Consider the following 21,035-nt stretch of genomic DNA (forward strand, 5'->3'; position numbering starts at 1 on the left):
ACTGAGGTTCCAAGAACACACATTTGAAAGGTATTTTATAATGCCAATAAAATAGCATTGTATTATGTCATAGCAGGACAATTACAATGCTTACTGAACAGAAATACTTTCTCTTTATTAATTTCCACAATAATCTTGCAAATGATACTTGAGAGGCACACAGATTCAAGCAGAACCAGGAATCCTGCCCCAGAACCAAGAAGCAAAGCAGAACATAAACAATATGAAAACAGCCAGATCCCATTTCATCTATTCAATTTGAGTGAAATGAAGATATAAACAAACTTTGTGGTGGCATGGTGTTTTTTTTGTTTTAATCTACTGCATTTGATTTTTCAAAACAAAAACATCCATTTTCCACAGCCAGCTTTCTGTTGGCCAAAAATAATGGCAAGAGGCATAGCTTTGGTAAGGACAGATTTAAATGATAACTACATGTTTTTAACTCTCTAGATACCTACCTATACCATCTCTAGTACAACAATAGCTGATTACATTTCTATTTGGCCCCTCTACTTCTTCACATTTCTCTACTGTCATTGAGTGAAGACTGTTTAGATTCTTTCGGCACTCAGGCACCGTTTGACTTTTCTAAACCTCAGTTTTCTCATTTGAAAATGAGAATCATTATGTAAAAAGTACTTAGCACAGTGCCTGACCATAGTAAATGCTCAACAAGTGATCAGTTTAGCAGGATACTGGTGGTCACTCACACAGCATTTATTTCCTTCTCTGGTCCTAACAGAATCCTGATCTTGCTCTGCTTTCTACCCCCACCCCTGCCCACAGTCATGAACATGACCTAAGGGCATGTCCTGTGCTCATGACTCGTTCATGGGTAATCCCCTTTGTCAGTGAGTAGCTCAGGAATGGGCATGTGACCCAACATTAGTCAATCAACAAAATGCGAAAAGACAGCTGGGGAGCGTCTGAGAAGTGTTCCTCACTCCTAGAAGAGAGCTACACAAAGAGATTGTTTTTCCTTCCTCGAGAGATTTCATGTGATGAGTTTTTCTGGCAATGCAATAGCCATTCTGCCATCAGCCTGAAGAAGAGGCCAGCAACGATGACAGCATAGCAAGCAAGGGACGTGGAGAACTGGATACTTGATGTCAGCAATGGAGCCTTGAACCAACCAACCCTGCAGTCCACCTACCTTGGAACCTCCTCCTTTGTGAAACCACTGCACTCCATGTTGTTGAGCCAGTTTGAGTAGTGATTTCTGTTACCTAGAGCTCAAAGTACTCTAATTACCACACTCATGGAAGGGTGTGAAAACTGCAGTGGATTTTATCAAAACTAAACTAAACTAAAATTAAACCACCCTTCTCTTTAGAGCAGAGCCCTCAGCATGAATATCTAAAGCTCTTAAACAAGCAGGAGCACTAGCCCTGGTTTTCCAATGTGGAACAATTAAGTTATTTTGCCAATCAGAATCTGTTTGACAGGGGCTTCCCTGGTGGCGCAGTGGTTGAGAATCTGCCTGCTAATGCAGGGGACACGGGTTCGAGCCCTGGTCTGGGAAGATCCCACATGCCACGGAGCAGCTGGGCCCGTGAGCCACAACTACTGAGCCTGCGCATCTGGAGCCTGTGCCCCGCAACGGGAGGGGCCGCGATAGTGAAAGGCCCGCGCACCGCGATGAAGAGCGGTCCCCGCACCGCGATGAACAGTGGCCCCCACTTGCCGCAACTAGAGAGAGCCCTCGCACGAACCGAAGACCCAACACAGCCAAAAATAAATAAATAAATAAATAAAAAGTAGCTATAAAATTAAAAAAGAGGGGACATTACTTAAAAAAAAAAAAAAAAAAGAATCTGTTTGACAGTTCTTCAAAATATGCAAAGGGTTACTGAGTTCAAGTCAACAGACATTTATTGAGTACCAACCATATCTTTAAGGCACCAGCTTCTTCCTCAAGGAGCTCTCAGGCTTTATAAAGGGGAACAACCATAAATGGTACATGCGTTACCGCATGGCACCACTGACCACGAAGGGAGTAAATCTTTGGACTGGGCAAGGGAAGCAGAGAGGGTAGGAGGGAGGCTGAAGAAAAGAAAAGACACTTGAGCTCAACCCTGAAGGATGAGCCAGACTTTTCCAGGTGTGATAAGGATGGAAGGCATTCTAAACAGGAGCAGAAAGAGAAACATACACTCTTTCCTCAAGAAATTGTGCTAAATTGTTTATATTACAAAGACAGATATAAAGAAATGAAGTAAATGATGATATCTAGGACTTGCTAATGAGAGTTGGCCAGACTTGAAGATCAAAATAAAACTTACCTGTGCAATGCACATAGTGAGTTCTGAAACATATCCGTGAACTTGATGACAGGGGCAGGGTTTAACTTACAAAAGTTGTCCTGAGGAAAGCCCAGGGCTGTGCACAAACTCAAGTCTGTTGTACTAATGCTTATTCCAGATGCAAACAGGCTACAACTCTAATGTGAAAGGCTCCAAAGAAGGAATTGCTACTAAGATGTGAAATGAAATCAAAACTGATAAGACAAATCAGATGAATGAAGACGTGTAAGACAAACATATGAAAAATATTTCCATTAAGAGTATTATGTCTCGGACTTCCCTGGTGGTGCAGGGAATCCACCTACTAATGCAGGGGACACGGGTTCGAGCCCTGGTCTGGGAAGATCCCACATGCCGCAGAGTAAATAAGCCCGTGCGCCACAACTACTGAGACTGTGCTCTAGAGCCCATGAGCCACAACTACTGAAGCCCGCGCGCCTAGAGCCCATGCTCCACAACGAGAGAAACCACCGCAATGAGAAGTCCGTGCATCGCAACGAAGAGTAGCCCCCACTCGCCTCAACTAGAGAAAGCCCACACGCAGCAGCAAAGGCCCAACGCAGCCCAAAAATAAATAAATAAAATTTTAAAATTTAATAGAAAAAATATTATGTCTCTATATTCCACTAAATTTATGTTAACATTATACAGAAAGCTTAACAAGTAAAGCAGAGGCAAATCTAAATTTTAAGGATAAGGAAGAACTCATATGCAAGAAATCTCAGTAAGTCTTAAATCCTTACTGTCCTCTGACATGAATTTTACTAGCTATCTTACCTACATGGGGCAAATATTCTTCTGTATTTCTGAGAACAAATCATCACATCATCCTAGCAGAATTCAATCAGAAGCTTATTATTCTATCATCAATATTAGTAAACAATGATTATTATGATAGATTATAACACATACAATTTACCAGGAAATTATGAAGAACCAGGAAAACTTTCTCATTTACGGCTGGAATACAGAGAAATAGATGGGGAAAACAGAACTCCTCAGTATTACAAAACATACAACACTGAATCCCAAAAGGAGGTGCAATGGTACTAAGTGATAACATCAATGATAATTAGCATATCTGTATGTCTCTCCTCCATAAAGAAAGATGCTCCAGCCCTGGTGGGAGCAGGTGGACACACCCTTCCAACCTGCTCCCTCCGTTATGATTCCAGCCCAAGTCTGATTTCCAAGCCCATGATATCCCATACCCCAAAACCACCTCTGGAGTGCACCTGCTCTTCCATTCAATGTGGGTCCATGCAGACCTGAAATAACAACTCTGGAATTTTTAAGAACTCTCTAATTCTTTCCTGTCTAACTCACATTTTCTTAAATGACTATCCATGTTTTCTACTAGCCAATGTTTGCTAAAAAAATTTTTTTTCATCAAAGCTGAAAACAAATACAAGAAACAAGTAAATGTACTTTTTCATGATATGAACAAAACATTCTGAAAATAAAAATGTAAGGTATCCTTTGGTCATGACGTGTTATACTATGGGCTCAATCATGCTGTGATTCACTAATGAGAACCATGACATGTATTCAATAACAAGCTAATAAAAATGCAAACTGACTGCTTCTACATTTTACACTTCAGTGTCTCCACTTTTTCTCCATGATTCAACAATAAATCTTTTGGCCCAAATTAACCAGCCACCATGGACAGAGCTGGTTAAAATAAAACACATTTGATTCAGCATTCTGCCTTTCTAACCCCTCTATCAGTACATTTTAGAGTTAGCAGGTTGTTTTATCCACTTCTGTTTGCAACAGGAACTTGGTTAATTTGTATCAGGGTTAGGTGTATCCCAGATGAGTCAGGAAGGCTAATATCATTCCTGCCAGCACCATAATCCTGACTCAATGGTCTCTATCCATGCTAGCCCATATGGTCACTCGTTAACTATCTGTTAAAGCCCTCAGGGATACCTAGGGTCAAGGATATACATCAGATCTCCTTAGCTTTAGATGCACCAGAACACGATGAGAGAAGGGACTGGTAAATTGTATGGGGTGAGTGTTATAGGCAAGGCACAGCTGGGGACAGCACCACTTCACCCATCAAAATGGTGTCTTGCTACTTAAAGTACGATGTATCGACCTGCAGCACTGGCATCACTTGGGAGCTTGTGAGAAATGCAGACTCCCAGACCCACTGGATCATAATCTGCATTTTAACAGGTGATTCATACTTACTAAACTTGAAAAGAATGGCTGTTTAAAAAAAAAGAACCTGAGAAACTGTTTCTGAAGATACATCATTAAGATTGTTATCCCAAATAACTCTCAGAAATAGAAAGCCTAAACCAAAGTTTGGGTCTAAACAACCATGTGCCTTACACTGAAAATGTCCAGGGAAACCTTAAGAGGAACCAAAGGTCCAGCTTCAAGCATCTGAGAGCCAAAGGCCTGAATTCCCTGAGCATCGCTTTTTCATAACAGCTTGCAACATCAGACATACTATGTACCTTCAGAAAGTGATGAGTTATACCATGTACAACCTTCATAGCAACAAATTATCAATTTACAAAACTCAAAGTCAACATATTGTGCCTCACAGTCATTTAAGCTGGCAGGACTTTAAAGTACACACAAATCTGAAGTAATGCGTTGGAAATATTTGATTTATGTTAAACAGTGTACTGGAATTTAAACATTCGTATGCTTCACCAAGCCCTATTCCCGGCCAATCAGTTCACTTATCAGCTTACATAGACACTTCCAACATATACTGCCCAGCTAAATTTAATATTAAAAAAATTTTAAGACCTTTCTGTGTATTTTTAAAAATAAATCTTATTTCAAGTAAATTTCCTGAGCTGCAAAAATACCACCACCACCACAACAAAATAATACCCAAACAGCCCTGTGCTATAAAAGGCGCTGCTGGTATTGAGAGAACTCTGCCTCTAACGAGAACCTTCTACAGAGCGAATGAAGATGGCAAAGCCACGAAGGCCTTCGGTCCAGTAAGGAACACGAAGCAGCGTGTCAGAAAGAAATTGTTTTTCTGCTCCTTTTGATGGGTTATGCTTTCAAGTCAGGAAATGAGAAACAGGTGTGCCAGAGGGCACACACAGCCTCACTCCACACTGAAAAACACGCGTTTTCAATTTGCAAACATGAAAGGGACTCCTGTTGAATGAAAGAAGAAATGAAAACCCAGCTCTGTTTCTGCGAACCATATGAAGGCAGCTCAGAAAGGCTTTGACAAGTTGTTCGACTTCCTCCCTCTCCGACTGACAGCAGGTAGTGCTCGACAATGGGAAGGAAAAGGCATTCTTTCAAGTGAGAACAATCAAAGGCAGAATTACATGAAAGATCAGAGCGCTGGCATTTTAACCCATCACTTGATCTTATGCTTCTGTTTCTACCATTTCTTTACCTTGGGTTTTAAAATTAGAAGTCTGTTCTTTCACCAAACAACAACAAAGCAATGCAAAATAAGTATCTGGCCAAAAAAAAAAAAAGAAAAGAAAAGAAAAGAAAAGAAAAGAAAGAAAAAAAAAGCTGAGAAAGTACAAACATCAAAAGAACATCTTGGAGCTCACTTGATCCGCAGTAACCCAAGTCTACAGCGTCTTTCAGAGAAAGACTGACTTTTCTTCATGATGTCCTGAGCTCTCCTGGGGCGCCAGAGACATTTCAGTGGGGATATGAGTGTGATGGGTGGTGCGAAGCATAAACGCAACGGGTCTGGGTGGGACTTTGGAGAGAGGGTGTGTGGCAGGAAGGGAGAGGTACTGATGGCGGCAACAAGAGTCAGGTGGCCAGGTGCACTGAGGTCCCTTTGGGAGGCACTGTGGGGCACGTCCCTCAGCTGTGGGATGCAGCAGAGCCTGGCTCAGGGCAGCAAGCCTTTATTACAGCCAGTATTTCAATGTATTTCTATACTGGCAAGAAACTTCCCTGTATCATCAAGTAAGGCCATAGATTTCATGTCCTTCAAGGACAGGGACTGTCTTTTTTATCACACCCAGACACTAGAGCACAGGCTAAGAGCCTCTAAAATAGCTTGAGAGCAGTTACAAGTCTTCTTCCATAAAAGCAAAATGCCTGAACTCGTGTTATGTGGGAAAGACATCCTTCATATCCTTTAAAATTATGATTTGAAGAATATATAACGAATCATAAAGATGTTCGTCATATAATATCAAGGGACAAAGACTAACAGAAGCTAAATGATACTGTCGTTTTTGCTTTATCTATCAAAAGTCTACCAAAAAATATTAACACGCTATCACAGCACAGCAAAATTATCAGTTGCATTTTCCAATTTCTTCTCAATGACCAAGTGTTATTTCACAATCAGGGGAAAATTTACTCATTTAAAACATCCAAGATACATGATAACCAAAGCTGTCACACTGAACTGGTTTCCTAGGAAATAACCTAGCAAAATTCAGAACCATCAGTGACCTTAGTTATCTAAAAAGCAGGAAATAATATATTAATAGTTCAGCAGATATGAAGTGACTTAATTAGAGTAAGCAACAGTCTTGGAATAGAATTCTCATCTCACATAACGAGTTTTGGGAAATGTGCTGGGAGTTTATCTACTCTGTTATCTGTAAATGAACAATATTTCTTCCCCACCCACACTAACCAATCAGTCCAAAGAGTCAAGTGCTTTTTAAGATGATGATGTTTACAAATATATTAGGGTTTTATCTATGCTCACATCTAGAAGTCATAAATCACATAAAAAGATTTCTCACAGTATCATTCCCAACCCGACATATTAAAACCCAAATGATTTCAGCCTAAGTGGCTGCCCTCTAAGAATCTTGTCGAGTGTGAAAGATTATGAAGTTTATTGTTTCATAAAGACAAGAAGCTTCTGAGAAGCCACACTGTCAGCCAAGTAAGTGAGAAAGAGGACGGCCTAGGAAGGCATATAAAGGAGGCAGAGTGGGCTGAAGAGCCTGGATCCCACCCAGCAGAACTAACAGCAGCGTACTGAGCCCCTTGACCACGCTTGCCTCTCTCTGTCTGAATCACCGCTCATCATTCCAGACCGACCTCAAAGACGAAAGCTATGTCTTCATCTATCTTCCAAAAGAATGAGCATCTCCCTCCTCAAAAGGGTCCCCACTTCATACAAAAGAAAATTTAAATACTTAGTCAAGGCCATCCAGAGAGCACCCAATAAGACCCCAAGTTAAGATCCGCACACTTTGCACTCACCCCTCTTCTTCAGGGATCCTCTGTTCTCATCAGAACACACTGCTCTCAACCCTGCACTTACCTTCCTCTCAGCCCTGACTCATCTGGGCTTGACGTAATGCACTCCACCTGTTATGGATTGATTGTTGTGACCCCCCCCCCAACCCCCGGCAAATCCTTATGTTGAAGCCCTAACCCACAAGGTGATGGTGTCTTTGGGGTAGTAATTAGGGTTATATGAGGTCATGAGGGTGCCCCCCCACCCATGATGGGATTAGTGTCCTTGTAAGAACAGGAAGAGAGACCAGAGCTTGCACCCTCTTGTGCTCCCTCTCTCCCTCCCTCCCTCTGTGTCTGTGTGTCTCTCCCTCTCGCCCTCTCTCTCTCTCTCCCTCTCCCCCTCACTCTCTCCCCACCATGTGATGACACAGCAAAAAGCTGGCCAGCTGCAAGCCAGGAGGAAAACTCTCACCAGGAACTGAATCTGCTGGCCCACGATCTTGGACTTCCCAGCCTCTAGAACTTTGAGAAATAAATGTCTGTTGTTTAAGCCACACAGTCTATGGTATTTTGTTATAGCTGCCTGAGCTGACTAAGACACCAGCCCAATGTATTTATTTGTTCATATTCATTCACATCAATTCATTCAACAAACATCAGAGGCTCTATCTGATGAGCACCATTCACACATCAGTGAGGAAAGCTGAGGAAAATCCCAACCCTCATGCAATTTCATAGTAGAGTGGGGTAGAAAACAAAGATAAAATAAACAGATAAAAGATATAAATTGTTAGACATGATACATTCTGTGGGAAAAAATAAAACATGGGAGGGGGATAGGGAAGGTTGGCTGAGGGAAGAGTTACATGTTTAAGATGGGGTGGTCAAGGAAGATCTCAGTGAGAAGGTGAATTACCTGAATCAAGAGCTGATGAGGTGGGGGCATAAGATACGAAGGGTAGAGAGTTAAAGGGAAAGGAAGGACTCAGACAAAGGCCCTAAGGTGGGAGTATGCCAGGCATGTCTGAAGCATCGCAAAGCGGATGAATGAGCAAGGGAAGAAAAGCAAGAGCTGCAGCCTGAGGGGAAGGTGGGCAGCACCCTGTATAAGGCCTTGCAGACCCTGAGTAAGGGCTTCGGCTTTTCTGAGTAAGATGGGACACGTTGGACAGTTCAAAGAGGAGGTATGACACATGATTTGAGTTAGGTTTGAACATATTCCTTCAAGAGTTGTTGAGAACTGAATAAAAGGGAAAAGGAGCAGAAAACAAGGGACTAGCTATGGGGCTCCTGCAATAACCCAGATTAGAGATGCAGCACATTGAATCTGCCGATAGCAGTGAATGTGCTAAGAAGTCACTGGATTTTAAATATATTTAGAGAGGAGAGTAGACAGGGTTTGTTGCTGGAGTGGATTGGGTGAGATATAAAAGAAAAGAGGGTCAAGCATGACTCTAAGATTTTGGCCTGAACCAATGGGAAGCTGGAGGTGCCTTTGCTGTGTGAAGAATCAGGTGGGGACAGAGGGCAATATCTTGCCTATTACATATACAGGTGGGGGCTTTGAACAAGCAGTTAAAAAACTGAGTTCCGGGGAGAGGCCCAGGGTGGAGATAAAAATGTGGGTGTCAACATATATATGGTACTTAGCCATTCGACTGGATGAGAACACCAAGGCAGTGGGTATTCAAAGACAAAGAAAAGGTCAAGGACTAGGCCTCAGGGCACTCCAACACTGAGAGGTCAAGAAGATGAGAAAATTAACAAAGGAGACTGAGAAGCAGCAGCCAGTGAGGCAGGAAGAAGACCAGTTGAGTTTGATCAAAAATAGTATTTCCGGGGAAGAAAGTCATTCAAGCAACTGTGTCAAATGCTGCTTACAGGACTAAAGGATGACACTGGCTTTTGGAGGTGATTGTTAATCTTGACAAGAGCACGTCAGTAGAGTGGTGGAGGAGGACGCCTGACTAAAGTATATTTAAGAGTCAATGAGTGGGAAGAGCTAAGAAAAATAATAGACCTCGAGTACAGAGAGCTCCTTGAAGAGTCACCTTGAAAGTTGCTAAAAAAACAGGGAAGAGAGTGTTGGAAGGGAAGCCAAACCCCTAGGTGACCTGCACCCAGGGTCCACAGTAGAACAGGGCTCTAATTCATGATAATCAAGAGACTAAGCCACCAAGAGCACTTGTGACATACAGAGAGTACTAAGGAGAAATAATGGATACTCTTGCAAAGGAAGCAGAAGCACAGATTCCTGCCTGCCTCTCCATCCCATCTGGGCCCCCAGACAGCAGTGACCACAGGGCACATGTCAATGTCCCAGCAGTGGTGTCCCACTGGCTCTTGTGTCATGTGACTCGCAAGGAAGGCTGCCTTGTGCCATCCTGACAAAGGAACCTGGGAAGGAGCTTTGCAGCACAGACTCGTTAGACAATCTCCCACAGAGGGGCAGAGGAAGACCTGTGGCTGCCTGTTAGGTGGAAGAATCAAGAAGGGGTGACATACCTCCCAGCCCTTGAGGAGGAGACTCCAATCACTGGCTCAGAAATATCAAAGCAAGAGCCTGGCCTCATTCTTTGCATTTTTTATCCCATCCACCTTTGAAGCTACTCTTAGCAAGCCATGGCCACACCCTCACTACCCTCTGATTTTCTGGATCAGCCAAGACCTGGAAAATCAAAGAACCTAGAAAATCAGAAATCACTGGGTCTCCTATTGGGTAGCAGACCTTTCTCCATGCAGAAGCCTGTGTCTTCTGATCTCTAGTCAGCTGCCATAAAACCCCTGGACTTAACTGTTTCTCTTTAAGAAAAAAACCAGACTGCACAGACAAGTAACAGAAGATGCTAAGGTCAGCCAGAGCATAAACTTCATCTCGTGCTTGTTCCTCCTTCCGATCTACTGATCCTCAGTTTGCTCTTCCTTTCCACAGCCAGAGAAGAACCACAGATGTATCTTACGTTACACATCTGATGTGTTACCGAAAAAATATGTGTGAATCTGGTTTTGTCAAATTAAATCAAATTTTAAAATGCTAGTTAAAGAAATTCCATGATGAATAATCTTTTTGAAAAGACAAGAATCCCTCTAGAAGAGAGAAGAATCACATACACATTTCTTTTTTTTTTTTCATTGAGATATATTTGACATATAACATTGTGTAAATCTAAGGTGTACAACATGTTAACTTGATACATTTATTTACTGTAATATGATTGCCATTGTGTGGTAATTTAGCACTTCCACCACGTTATATAACTATTCTTTCTTTTTAATGGTTGGAATAACTATGTTCCAGTCTCTTAGCAAGTTCGATGGTTATAATAAAATACTGTCCATGCATATACATTTTTAAATTTTAATTTGTCTATTAAGCATTTACTAAGTGCAAAGCCCTGTGCCAGGCACTCAGGAAACACAAATACACCCACAAGCCCCCTTTTCTTTTTTTTTTTAATTAATTTATTTATTTTTGGCTGCATTGGGTCTTCGTTGCAGTGCGCGGGCTTCTTATTGCGGTGGCTTCTCTTGTTGCAGAGCACGGGCTCTAGGCACTTGGGCTTCAGTAGTTGTGGCACACGGGCTCAATAGTTGTGGCTCTCGGGCTCTAGAGCGTAGGCTCAGTAGTTGTGGTGCACGGGCTTAGTTGCTCCACGGCATGTGGGATCTTCCCGGACCAGAGCTCGAACCCGTGTCCCCTGCATTGGCAGGTGGATTCTTAACCACTGAGCCACCAGGGAAGTCTCACAAGCCCCCTTTTCTCAAGAGCTTATGTCACCACTTAAAGAAAGCTTGAAACTAATTATTTATTTTCACAAAAAAGCTGAGAATAAGAAAAGCACACTTTTTTTCACATTTTAAATTTTTGGAAATCGGGAGGTGCACTGTAATTGATGGCATCCTCCCATGGCTGTCCTCCAGCTTGCAGCTGTGACACAGCCATCACTGCCTCTAGAGGTCGGCTGTTCCCATTTGTTGACCCTTCGGTTGAGTTGTGTGCCATGTTGGAACTACGTGTTTTGAGTGTAACTGCCATTTATAATGTCTTCAAAAGGATTACGGTATGATACACGATTCAAACCAAAAGTGACTGTATACATAGGAAGGCATGGAAATAGCAAAGGGGCATGACATTGTTACCAGGGAAGCAAATATTTCTCATTGGAAAAATACCCCCAATTCTATAGTTTCTTGTAAAGCAACAGCCATGTGTTAAGTGATGAGAAAGCCATGTGTCATAATATAACTGGCAGTCTCTTTTTCCCCCTAGTGTATGTGTCTTACATTGGTATATTTTATTCTTGGATATTACAGTAAACGTACAGGCAACAAAAGCAAAAATAGACAAGTGGGACTACATCAAACTAAAGAGCTTCAACATAGCAAAGGAAATAAGCAATAAAATGAAAAGGACACTTATGGAATGGGAGAAAATATGTATAAACCATACTTCTGAGAAGGGGTTAATATCTAAAATAGATAAGAAACTCCTACAACTCAATAGCAAAAAAACAATATTAGAACATGGGCAAAGGACTTGAAAAGACATTTCTCCAAAGAAGACATACAAGCGGCCAACAGGTGCATGAAAAAGGTGTTCAACATCATTAGTCATTAGGGAAGTGCAACTTAAAACCACAAGATATCACCACACATCTGTCAAAATGGCTATTATCAAAAAGACAAGAGATAGTCACTATGGAGAACAATATGGAGGTTCCTTAAAAAACTAAAAACAGAACTACCATACGACCCAGCAATCCCACTACTGGGCATATACCCTGTGAAAACCATAATTCAAAAAGGGTCATGTACCACAATGCTCATTGCAGCTCTATTTACAATAGCCAGGACATGGAAGCAACCTAAGTGTCCATCGACAGATGAATGGATAAAGAAGATGTGGCACATATATTCAGTGGAATATTACTCAGCCATAAAAAGAAACGAAATTGAGTTATTTGTAGTGAGGTGGTTGGAGTTAGAGTCTGTCATACAGAGTGAAGTAAGTCAGAAAGAGAAAAACAAATACCGTATGCTAACACATATATATGGAATCTAAAAAAAAAAAATGGTTATGAAAAACCTAGGGGCAGGACAGGAATAATGATGCAGACGTAGAGAATGGACTTGAGGACACGGGGAGGGGGAAGAGTAACGTGGGACGAAGTGAGAGAGTGGCATGGACTAATATATACTACCAAATGTAAAATAGATAGCTAGTGGGAAGCAGCCACACAGCACAGGGAGATCAACTCTGTGCTCTGTGACCACCTAGAGGGGTGGGATAGGGAGGGTGGGAGGGAGACGGAAGAGGGAGGAGATATGGGGATATATGTATATGTATAGCTGATTCACTTTGTTATAAAGCAGAAACTAACACACCATTGTAAAGCAGTTATACTCCAACAAAGATGTTTTAAAAAAAAAAAAGACAAGAGATAAATGTTGGTGAGGATATGGAGATATCTGAACCTGTATACACAGGTGGTAGGAATGTAAAATGGTTCAGTTACTATGGAAAACAGTATGAAGGTTCCTCAAAAAACAAAAATGGAACTATCATATGATCCAGCAATTCCACTTCTGGGTATTTATCAAAAAGAATTGAAATCAGGATGTCAAAGAGGTACCTGCACTCCCGTGTTCATTGCATCATTGTTCACAATAGCCAAGATATGAAAACAACCTAAATGTCCTTGACAGATGAGCAAGAAAAGAAAATGTGGTATATCCATATAACGGAATATTATTCGGCCTTTAAAAGGAAGGAAATCCTACCATATATGACAACATGGATGAACCCAGAAGACCTTATGCTGAGTGAAACAGGCCAGTCACAGGACAGACACTGCACCATTCCACTTATATGAGGTACCTAAAATAGTCAGACTCATAGAAGCAGAGGGTAATGGTGACTGCCAGGAGTTAGTGAAGAGAGAAATGGGGAGGTGCTATTCAAAATTCATAAGGTTTCAGGTGTGTAAGATGAATAAGTTCTAGAGATCCATACGTCAGCTCATTAAATCCTCATAAATATTAAGATAGATACTATTCCTGTGGTACAAATAACTCCTTGCCAGGATGTCTCAGCCAGTGAGTGGAAGAGTCTGAACAAGAACCTCCCTAGCTCGGCAAATTTCCAAGATGCCGGAACATTAGTCAGAGTTTGCAAGGTCAGCTCCTGCCCCGCTATGCTCTTCCCCACTCTCCACTCATTCCTCCCCGCCGTAATGAGAACAAGATGCTGGAGTTTATCCCGCAGGCTAATGACCACATCACCTGTCTGGCCTTAGGAGAGCCCTACCCTGACCATAACTAACTATCTTCCCTCTCTCTTTCAATTATCACCTTCCAAGAACTATAAACCTAAAATGTAGGCCAGGTCTCTGGATTTTCTGCAACAGCCTAAGGCACACGTCTTTTTTATGTTGACCAAACAGTTGCAAAATTCTGTGCTCCACCTTTCTTCTGACTTGGTCACCCAACTCTGCCATGTGTTTCCATCGTCAACCTCATAGCAACAGCCCCAGGAGAAACAAGGGCGAAGCAATCACACAAAGTCCCACAGATGGAAGGAACTGGAGACTTGCTCTATTATCCTCAGGTTCTGTAAGCTGATGATGGTTAGTTCTTAAACTTAAGAAGGGTGTAACATGATGAGCTGGGCATCCAAGCTAAAAAGCTACACTAGATATCATAAACTGGAAACCTAAAGGTATCTTTAGTTATATAAAACTATCTTCATTGGATACAAGATGGGCAAAGAAGGAAATATTCCAGGGGAAGGGAGAAATACCTTAATTTTACAATTTTAACTTTACCCACCCACTGCAATCTACTTCATAGAATCAAATCTATAAAGATTTATGTGCTCTTATTCCACATCACCAAATTTTAAAAAGGGAGGTGGACAATCCCAAGGAGATTGAATTTCTTTTCCAAAGTGACACAGTGAGACAGGCACTCAGGATTCCAGCTTAAAGTAGAATTCAGGTCTCCTAACATTTAAATAGCAACAAACCAACTCATGAACCACATACTGACCAAAAATAAAGTCAACACAACACATGATACCAACTGATATTTCTTTAGGAAAATAAAAATGAAACAATGAATTACCTATTTTAGACTTTGGTTTGTTCAAATACCACAATTTTCCATAGACATGGGCCATACTTCATTATGCACAAGCTAATTCCTAAGTATTATGTGTAAAGATTTTCATGTGCCAGCAATATTAAATTAAAAATTAACTCATAGGGGCTTCCCTGGTGGCGCAGTGGTTGAGAATCTGCCTGCCAATGCAGGGGACACAGGTTCGAGCCCTGGTCTGGGAAGATCCCACATGCCGCGGAGCAACTGGGCCCATGAGCCACAATTGCTGAGCCTGTGCGTCTGGAGCCTGTGCTCCGCAACAAGAGAGGCAGCGATAGTGAGAGGCCCGCGCACCGCGATTAAGAGTGGCCCCCACTTGCCGCAACTAGAGAAAGCCCTCGCACAGAAACGAAGACCCAACACAGCCATAAATAAATAAATTTAAAAAAAAAAATTAACTCATATTACTACATTATGCTCATTTCTTCAAAATGGAGAGACTGAAAAACAATTTTTTGTCTATTATATTAGCATGGTTTAGATTCAGCATTAATTTGTGTTTGGACTTCATCTGAGTGGCTCAAAATCAAATTTTTCCACCAATGCAAATAATGGATCTGAGTCAGGAGGCTGCTACAACAGGCGGGCAGGAGCTTGGGTGTCTGAAATAACAGGGTCAGGTCAGTAGAAATGGAAAGAAGCTACAAATATGAGAATGGTACCAAGATTTCAAGTCTGACCAAATAGCATAGTGATGGCAATAAAAGAGAAAAAGAATACAGGAGAAAGATGGCCAAGGCGTGGGAATAAGGAACAAGGTGTTCAGTTGAGCTGCTGAATCTCATGTGCACACATGACACCCACAGGGACGTATCCAACAGGAAGGCAGAAAGAACTCAGGTGGACTTCAAGTGAAAAGTCCAGAGTAGAGATAGACGTGGAAGCCAATATGTTAAAAGATAACCGCTGGGCTTCCCTGGTGGCGCAGTGGTTGAGAATCTGCCTGCTAATGCAGGGGACACGGCTTCGAGCCCTGGTCTGGGAAGATCCCACATGCCGCGGAGCAACTAGGCCCGTGAGCCACAACTACTGAGCCTGTGAGTCTGGAGCCTGTGCTCCGCAAGAAGAGAGGCCACAATAGTGAGAGGCCCATGCACCGCGATGAAGAGTGGCCCCCACTTGCCACAACTAGAGAAAGCCCTCACACAGAAACGAAGACCCAACACAGCCAAAAATAAATAAATAAAAATAAATTAAAAAAAAAAAAAGAAAAAACACAGTTCGAGTACTTTCTTTAAAAAAAAAAAAAAAAAAAGGAATAACCGCTGAAATCATGAGAACAACAGCAATAATACCAGATCACCGAGAGGAAGCACACAGTGAGATGAAGAAAAGCCAGCGGAGGCCCACACCGGGGTCGTTAGCAATGGGAAGAGTCCGTGACGAAGGACAAGATGGAGCAGGTCAGAGAAGCAGGACAAACCAAGAGAGGTTCAGGATCTACGCTAGAGATGGAAAGAAAAGAGTCACCTGTGCCAGAGACCACAGAGAGGCAAGAGTGAGCAGGAGAGGAGGGCTCTTGGATTGGGTGGGTGGTCAGTGTGGTGGGACAGAAAACAATGTGGCAAGAAACTGAACAGAGAAAGGAAGGAAAAGCAGCCATGTCTACCAGCCTCCTGATAAAGCCTGAGGACGTCAGGGAGAAAGGCCTAGGACTGTAACTTGAGAGACAGCACAGCAAAGGGGATGAACCAATATTATTACGTCAACCATGCATATCAACTACATGAAGAGCTTCAAGTACGTCTGGCAAAAGCATATGAAAACCTGGGTCTAGACAACAACCATTCTGCCCATTAAAATCCACTCCCCACTAATATATATAAAATAGATAACTAATGAGGACCTACTGTATAGCACAGAAAACTCTACTCACTACTCTGTAATGGTCTATATGGGAAAAGGATCTAAAAAAGAGTGGGTATATGTATACGTATAACTGATTCACTTTGCTGTACACCTGAAACTAACACAACATTATAAATCAACTATACTCCAATAAAAATTTTTTTAAAAATCCACTCCCCCAAACATACACTCACCTTCACACACACACACACACACACACACACACACACACACACACACACTTCTAAATGAAAATGACTCTTCTAATACAAATACAAAAAAAGGACCTACATTTTATCAAAAGTGTAGATGTCATAAACTACACGGTTTGAAATACACCTTGCAAGTTTTATGTCAACATTTTACTCAAGAAATGACCTCTTAGTTTTTGAAATGCCTTGCTACTTTTATATCATTTTGACCTGAATTTGGTACTATCATGAGTCATTAGAGAAAAAAAAATCCATTAAAAATACAATTAAATTTTAGTTAACTCCAAAGTTGTATTGAAAATGTTAGCAAAGCCTTTATACTGTGATACTTACGTTGTGAAACAATTCTCAAAAGCTCCCAAATATCAAAGATTTTTCAGGCATCAGTGTTCTTATGCATGTGACGTCTTAGCACATGCTTTGTGTTTACATAAAAATATGGTTTTCAATCATTAAATGACCTACAAGGTTGAAGTTATGAAAAATGGTCATGAAAGCAGCAAATACCTGAGGTACTCACAGCTGTGGAGTAGGGATTATGAGCTCCAGTATTTTCAGCCCAGCAGCCACATCCATAAAGAGCAGCCTGGGGGGAAAAATAGATAAATACAATATTTTAAGATTATTACACGTAATTACTAGCTTTCAACAGAAGACAGAAATCATACCCATCTAACAAAGCCTCATCTAATAATGATGTATAGCAAATGAGCGATAACCAGAGGTTGTACAAGACCTACCCAAACAATGGTTCTAACATTAACAAAACTATATTTTCAGCTATGTACTAATCTAAAATTTTTCAGAAAATAGCAAAAGAAAGTTTCTTAGTCTCATCAACAGTAATTTTTTCCTTCCCTGAAAAATCTTCCCTCTATTGTAGTTTGTCAGGTGTTGCTCTTCTGGCCCCTTGAAATCACTGTGGTTGCCTTAAAATAACACTTGTCAAACTAGGTGTGTGGCAGATTTCTTGGGGAGCATGATGATAGGAACCTTGGTTCCCAGATACCCTGATGGTCTGGAGGTTGCCCCAGGAACCAGCATCATTAACCGGGGCCTAGGAGCCCGGAACGCAGGTGGTCCTCCTGCCACGCTCTAGCAAACGCTGCTTTAGGTTTTAGTGCCTTTTCCCTGCCTCCTTCGGGGTGGCACAACAGGAACTGCAAACAGGTATGCACCGAAGGGCCCAGTACCTGCTCACCGCTGTGCTAGATTCTGCCAGATAGAAAGAAAGGAGACAAAAAGGCCTGTTCAAGCTAATCACTTTGTGAGGTGGTGGAATAAATGTATATGTCTGAAACCACCAGGAACACAATAAGCTGCTGGGGTTTTATAAAAGTGTGTGACAATCATTCCTATTTTGTTTCCGACAGTGCCGCCCAGAACGTCTGGATTCACCTCTTCGATATTCACAATGATTTTCTCTGCCTTTGGAAGGGGAATCACAATTGATAACTGTTCCATTCCTTAGAAGCAGAATTAGAAAAACCCTTAGATAGCTATTACAGAGACATACAAGGAGGCATGGTCAGGAATGTTCATTATCACCTGTTTGATAAGAATGAAATACTGAAAACAACATAAATTCAATCAGTACAGAAATGGCTAAAAAAACACCGGCATAGCAATATGTGGAATTTGTTTCAAACATTAGAAAAAAGGATTAAGTTTCTTTAAAAAGATTTTTAAGAACTATTACAGAAGAAACTCTGAGACCTATTGAGTTTAAAAAAAAAAACAAAACAGCAAACTACAAGACATTCAGCATTCTCTGTGATTGATGAAGGCAAAAGATACTCCCATAAAATAGCACAGTTATATTCTAGAAACTCACTTGTGAGGACTGGAAGAAGAAGCTTAGACTGAGAATGGTGACCAGACAGACTTCAGCTTTCTATGATATTTTATTCTTTTTTACAAAGACTTTAGAACTACTTTGCTCTAATATTCTACCCAGAACAGGGATTTTCGTGAAATATCCCAGGCACTTCTGATACTGAGAACCTCACCACCTCATGTGGGAACATATACCCCTTCTGGACACTTTCCATTGGTGGAAAGTGCTTCCTTAACTTCCACCCACCAATCCTAGGTCTACTCTCTGGAAATACTTTAACCTTCCCCTAAAGTTCTCCAAATTTTTGAAAACACCTATTCTAATGCCCTGATTTCTCTTTTCTCTCTCAAAGAATTTGTGAACTGCTCCCCAAGACATTGAGATGCACACACCTACCCCACTTCCCTAATGACCCTCCTTGAGAAATGAACCAGGGTCCAGGATAATTGGAGATGAAGTCGGACCATGTTCGTGTGATCCACAGTTGCCATCCCCCACTGTCAATGACAATACCCCTCTTAAAAGTAGAACCAAGAACTGAACACAACACCCCTGATATGGCAGGCATATTGAAAACACCATGCTTCTAAAACACACAAGACAGATGGGTGGGTGTGGCAACTAAAAGCTCTGTGGAATTAATTCAACATATGGATTTCAGAATAACATGGCAGACCTGTGGGATAAGCCATTCCACTGGTACTACCTAGGCTGGGTGTTGGGTCAGCCGAAGTCTCAGAGAACATGTGACCTCCGTGGAAGGGCCCATTCTTCCTTCACTGGAAACCCTGGATCTTAGCCCACTGCCCTTTCCATTTCCCACAATTATCTTGACCAGGAGTCTGCACCTAAAAAATAGTAAATATGTCCAAGAGGACACCCCTGAGAAGCCCAGTGGAGGCCATGAAAAGGAAGTTTATTCTTACTCTTGTTTCTCCTCTCTACACAAAATTTCCTTTATGCTATCTCTCCTCAATTTCATGACCTAAAGTTGTCTTCCTTCTCAACCTTCTGAAATTGGTTGGGCTGAGACAGTGATGGCTAAGAAAAAAGAAAGAATCAGAGACTGTCCCTCTCGTATCCACTCCTTTGGATAAAACATCACAACCTTAAGCAGATCTTTAAAAACAAGAGCAACAGCAAAAGGCTTCCTTCTTTTTAGGAGTAAAATTTTATCAAAGCTACTATCATGCAGTAAAAGTAGGTCATACAAATGATGATATTATTATAACTTAATCTTCTCTGGGTCTTCGTTTCCTCTTTTATAAAATGAGGGTAATAAAAACACCCACCTCACAGTCTTGTAGGATCATGGGAATTTAACACACTTGCTGCACAGAGCCAATGATTAATAAACGGCAGCTGCAGCTGTTATTAGGAGGCACTATGATACGCAACTGAAATGCATTATGTCATTTAACCTTCTAGAACTTTGTACGGTAGCTATTTATCCCCATTTTGTAGTTGTGGAAAGTAGAACTTACTTAACGGCATTGAGTAACTTGTCCATGGGGAGGGGACTGGTAAGCGGGGGGGAGCGGGGTCAGAATAAAGTTTTACCTAAATCCCAAATCCACACTCTTAGCCCCTAAACTCAACTGCCTGTTTGTGTGTGGGTAGGGTGAGGGTTGGGGGAGAGTAGAACATAATGACAATAATTCCTCTCTCGTGTCCCGTTTGTAAATTCTAACTATTACGATAAGCTGAGGAAGCAAACAAGTTCTAATTCAAATTGCCACTTCAGCAGCTGGGTAATACGGGTAATATGCTAAAATTTTTAAAGAGTTACTTGTGCATTTAAAATGTATATAAGAATAGCTAGTTTCAGCACATTTTAAAAAAATAATCTTTGCTTTTTTAAATAGTTTGCTTGAGTATTTTGTTTCATTCTGTCCTGATCGTCAAGAAGAACAGCTCCTTACCTCCCATCTGATGCTTGCATATTTCTAGGCTTATTGCTTCTCCTCTATCTCAGCAATATAACACGATTAAGCAACTGTGTTTCCCTATAAGCACCTTTCTTTACTCCTCCACACCCTTTCCTGATTTATCAGCTCTCACAAACTATGCATTCATAAACCAGCCAAGTGGGGCAAATCAATATGTAAGGTGTTTTTTTTTAATTGAGGTACAATTGACACGCATTATATTAGCTTCAGGTGTACAAAATAATCATTCAATATTTGTATATATTGCAAAATGATCACCACAATTAGTCTAGTTAACATCCGTCATCATACACAGTTACAGAATTGTTTTTCTTGTGGTGAGAACTTTTAAGACCTACTCTCTTAGCAACTTTCAAATGTGTACGTGTTAAGTTTTACAGTATTTCTTTTTCCAGGGCAACCCCACGTGCAGGGTTCGGTGTAATATCCCGCTAACGCAGTCCAGCACTATGCTTGGTTCTGTTGTTGCTATTTTGCTAACGAAATCAAACAAAAACCAGTAAGAAAGTCATGGGAATTACAATGCAATGAAGGCGCCTCTGCTGGCTTTTCT

The 21,035-nt window shown here is 41.4% G+C and overlaps 1 protein-coding gene across 12 annotated transcripts in view; it reads right to left on the bottom strand.

Moving 5' to 3' along the window:
• Positions 1-21,035, bottom strand: part of TASP1 (taspase 1) — a 385,678-nt gene that overhangs the window by 261,749 nt on the left and 102,894 nt on the right. For 8 of the 12 annotated variants that reach the window (XM_082428634.1, XM_082428635.1, XM_082428638.1 and 5 more), the window contains one exon: positions 17,204-17,282. In XM_082428634.1, coding sequence (XP_082284760.1) covers positions 17,204-17,282 — 79 coding nt within the window. The remainder of the gene's footprint in view (positions 1-17,203; positions 17,283-21,035) is intronic. The other 4 variants (XR_014254563.1, XM_082428637.1, XM_082428629.1 and 1 more) reach the window with 1 other exon arrangement.

Source organism: Balaenoptera physalus (genome assembly GCF_965194825.1).
Source record: "Balaenoptera physalus genome assembly, chromosome: 16".
NCBI lineage: Eukaryota > Metazoa > Chordata > Mammalia > Artiodactyla > Balaenopteridae > Balaenoptera > Balaenoptera physalus.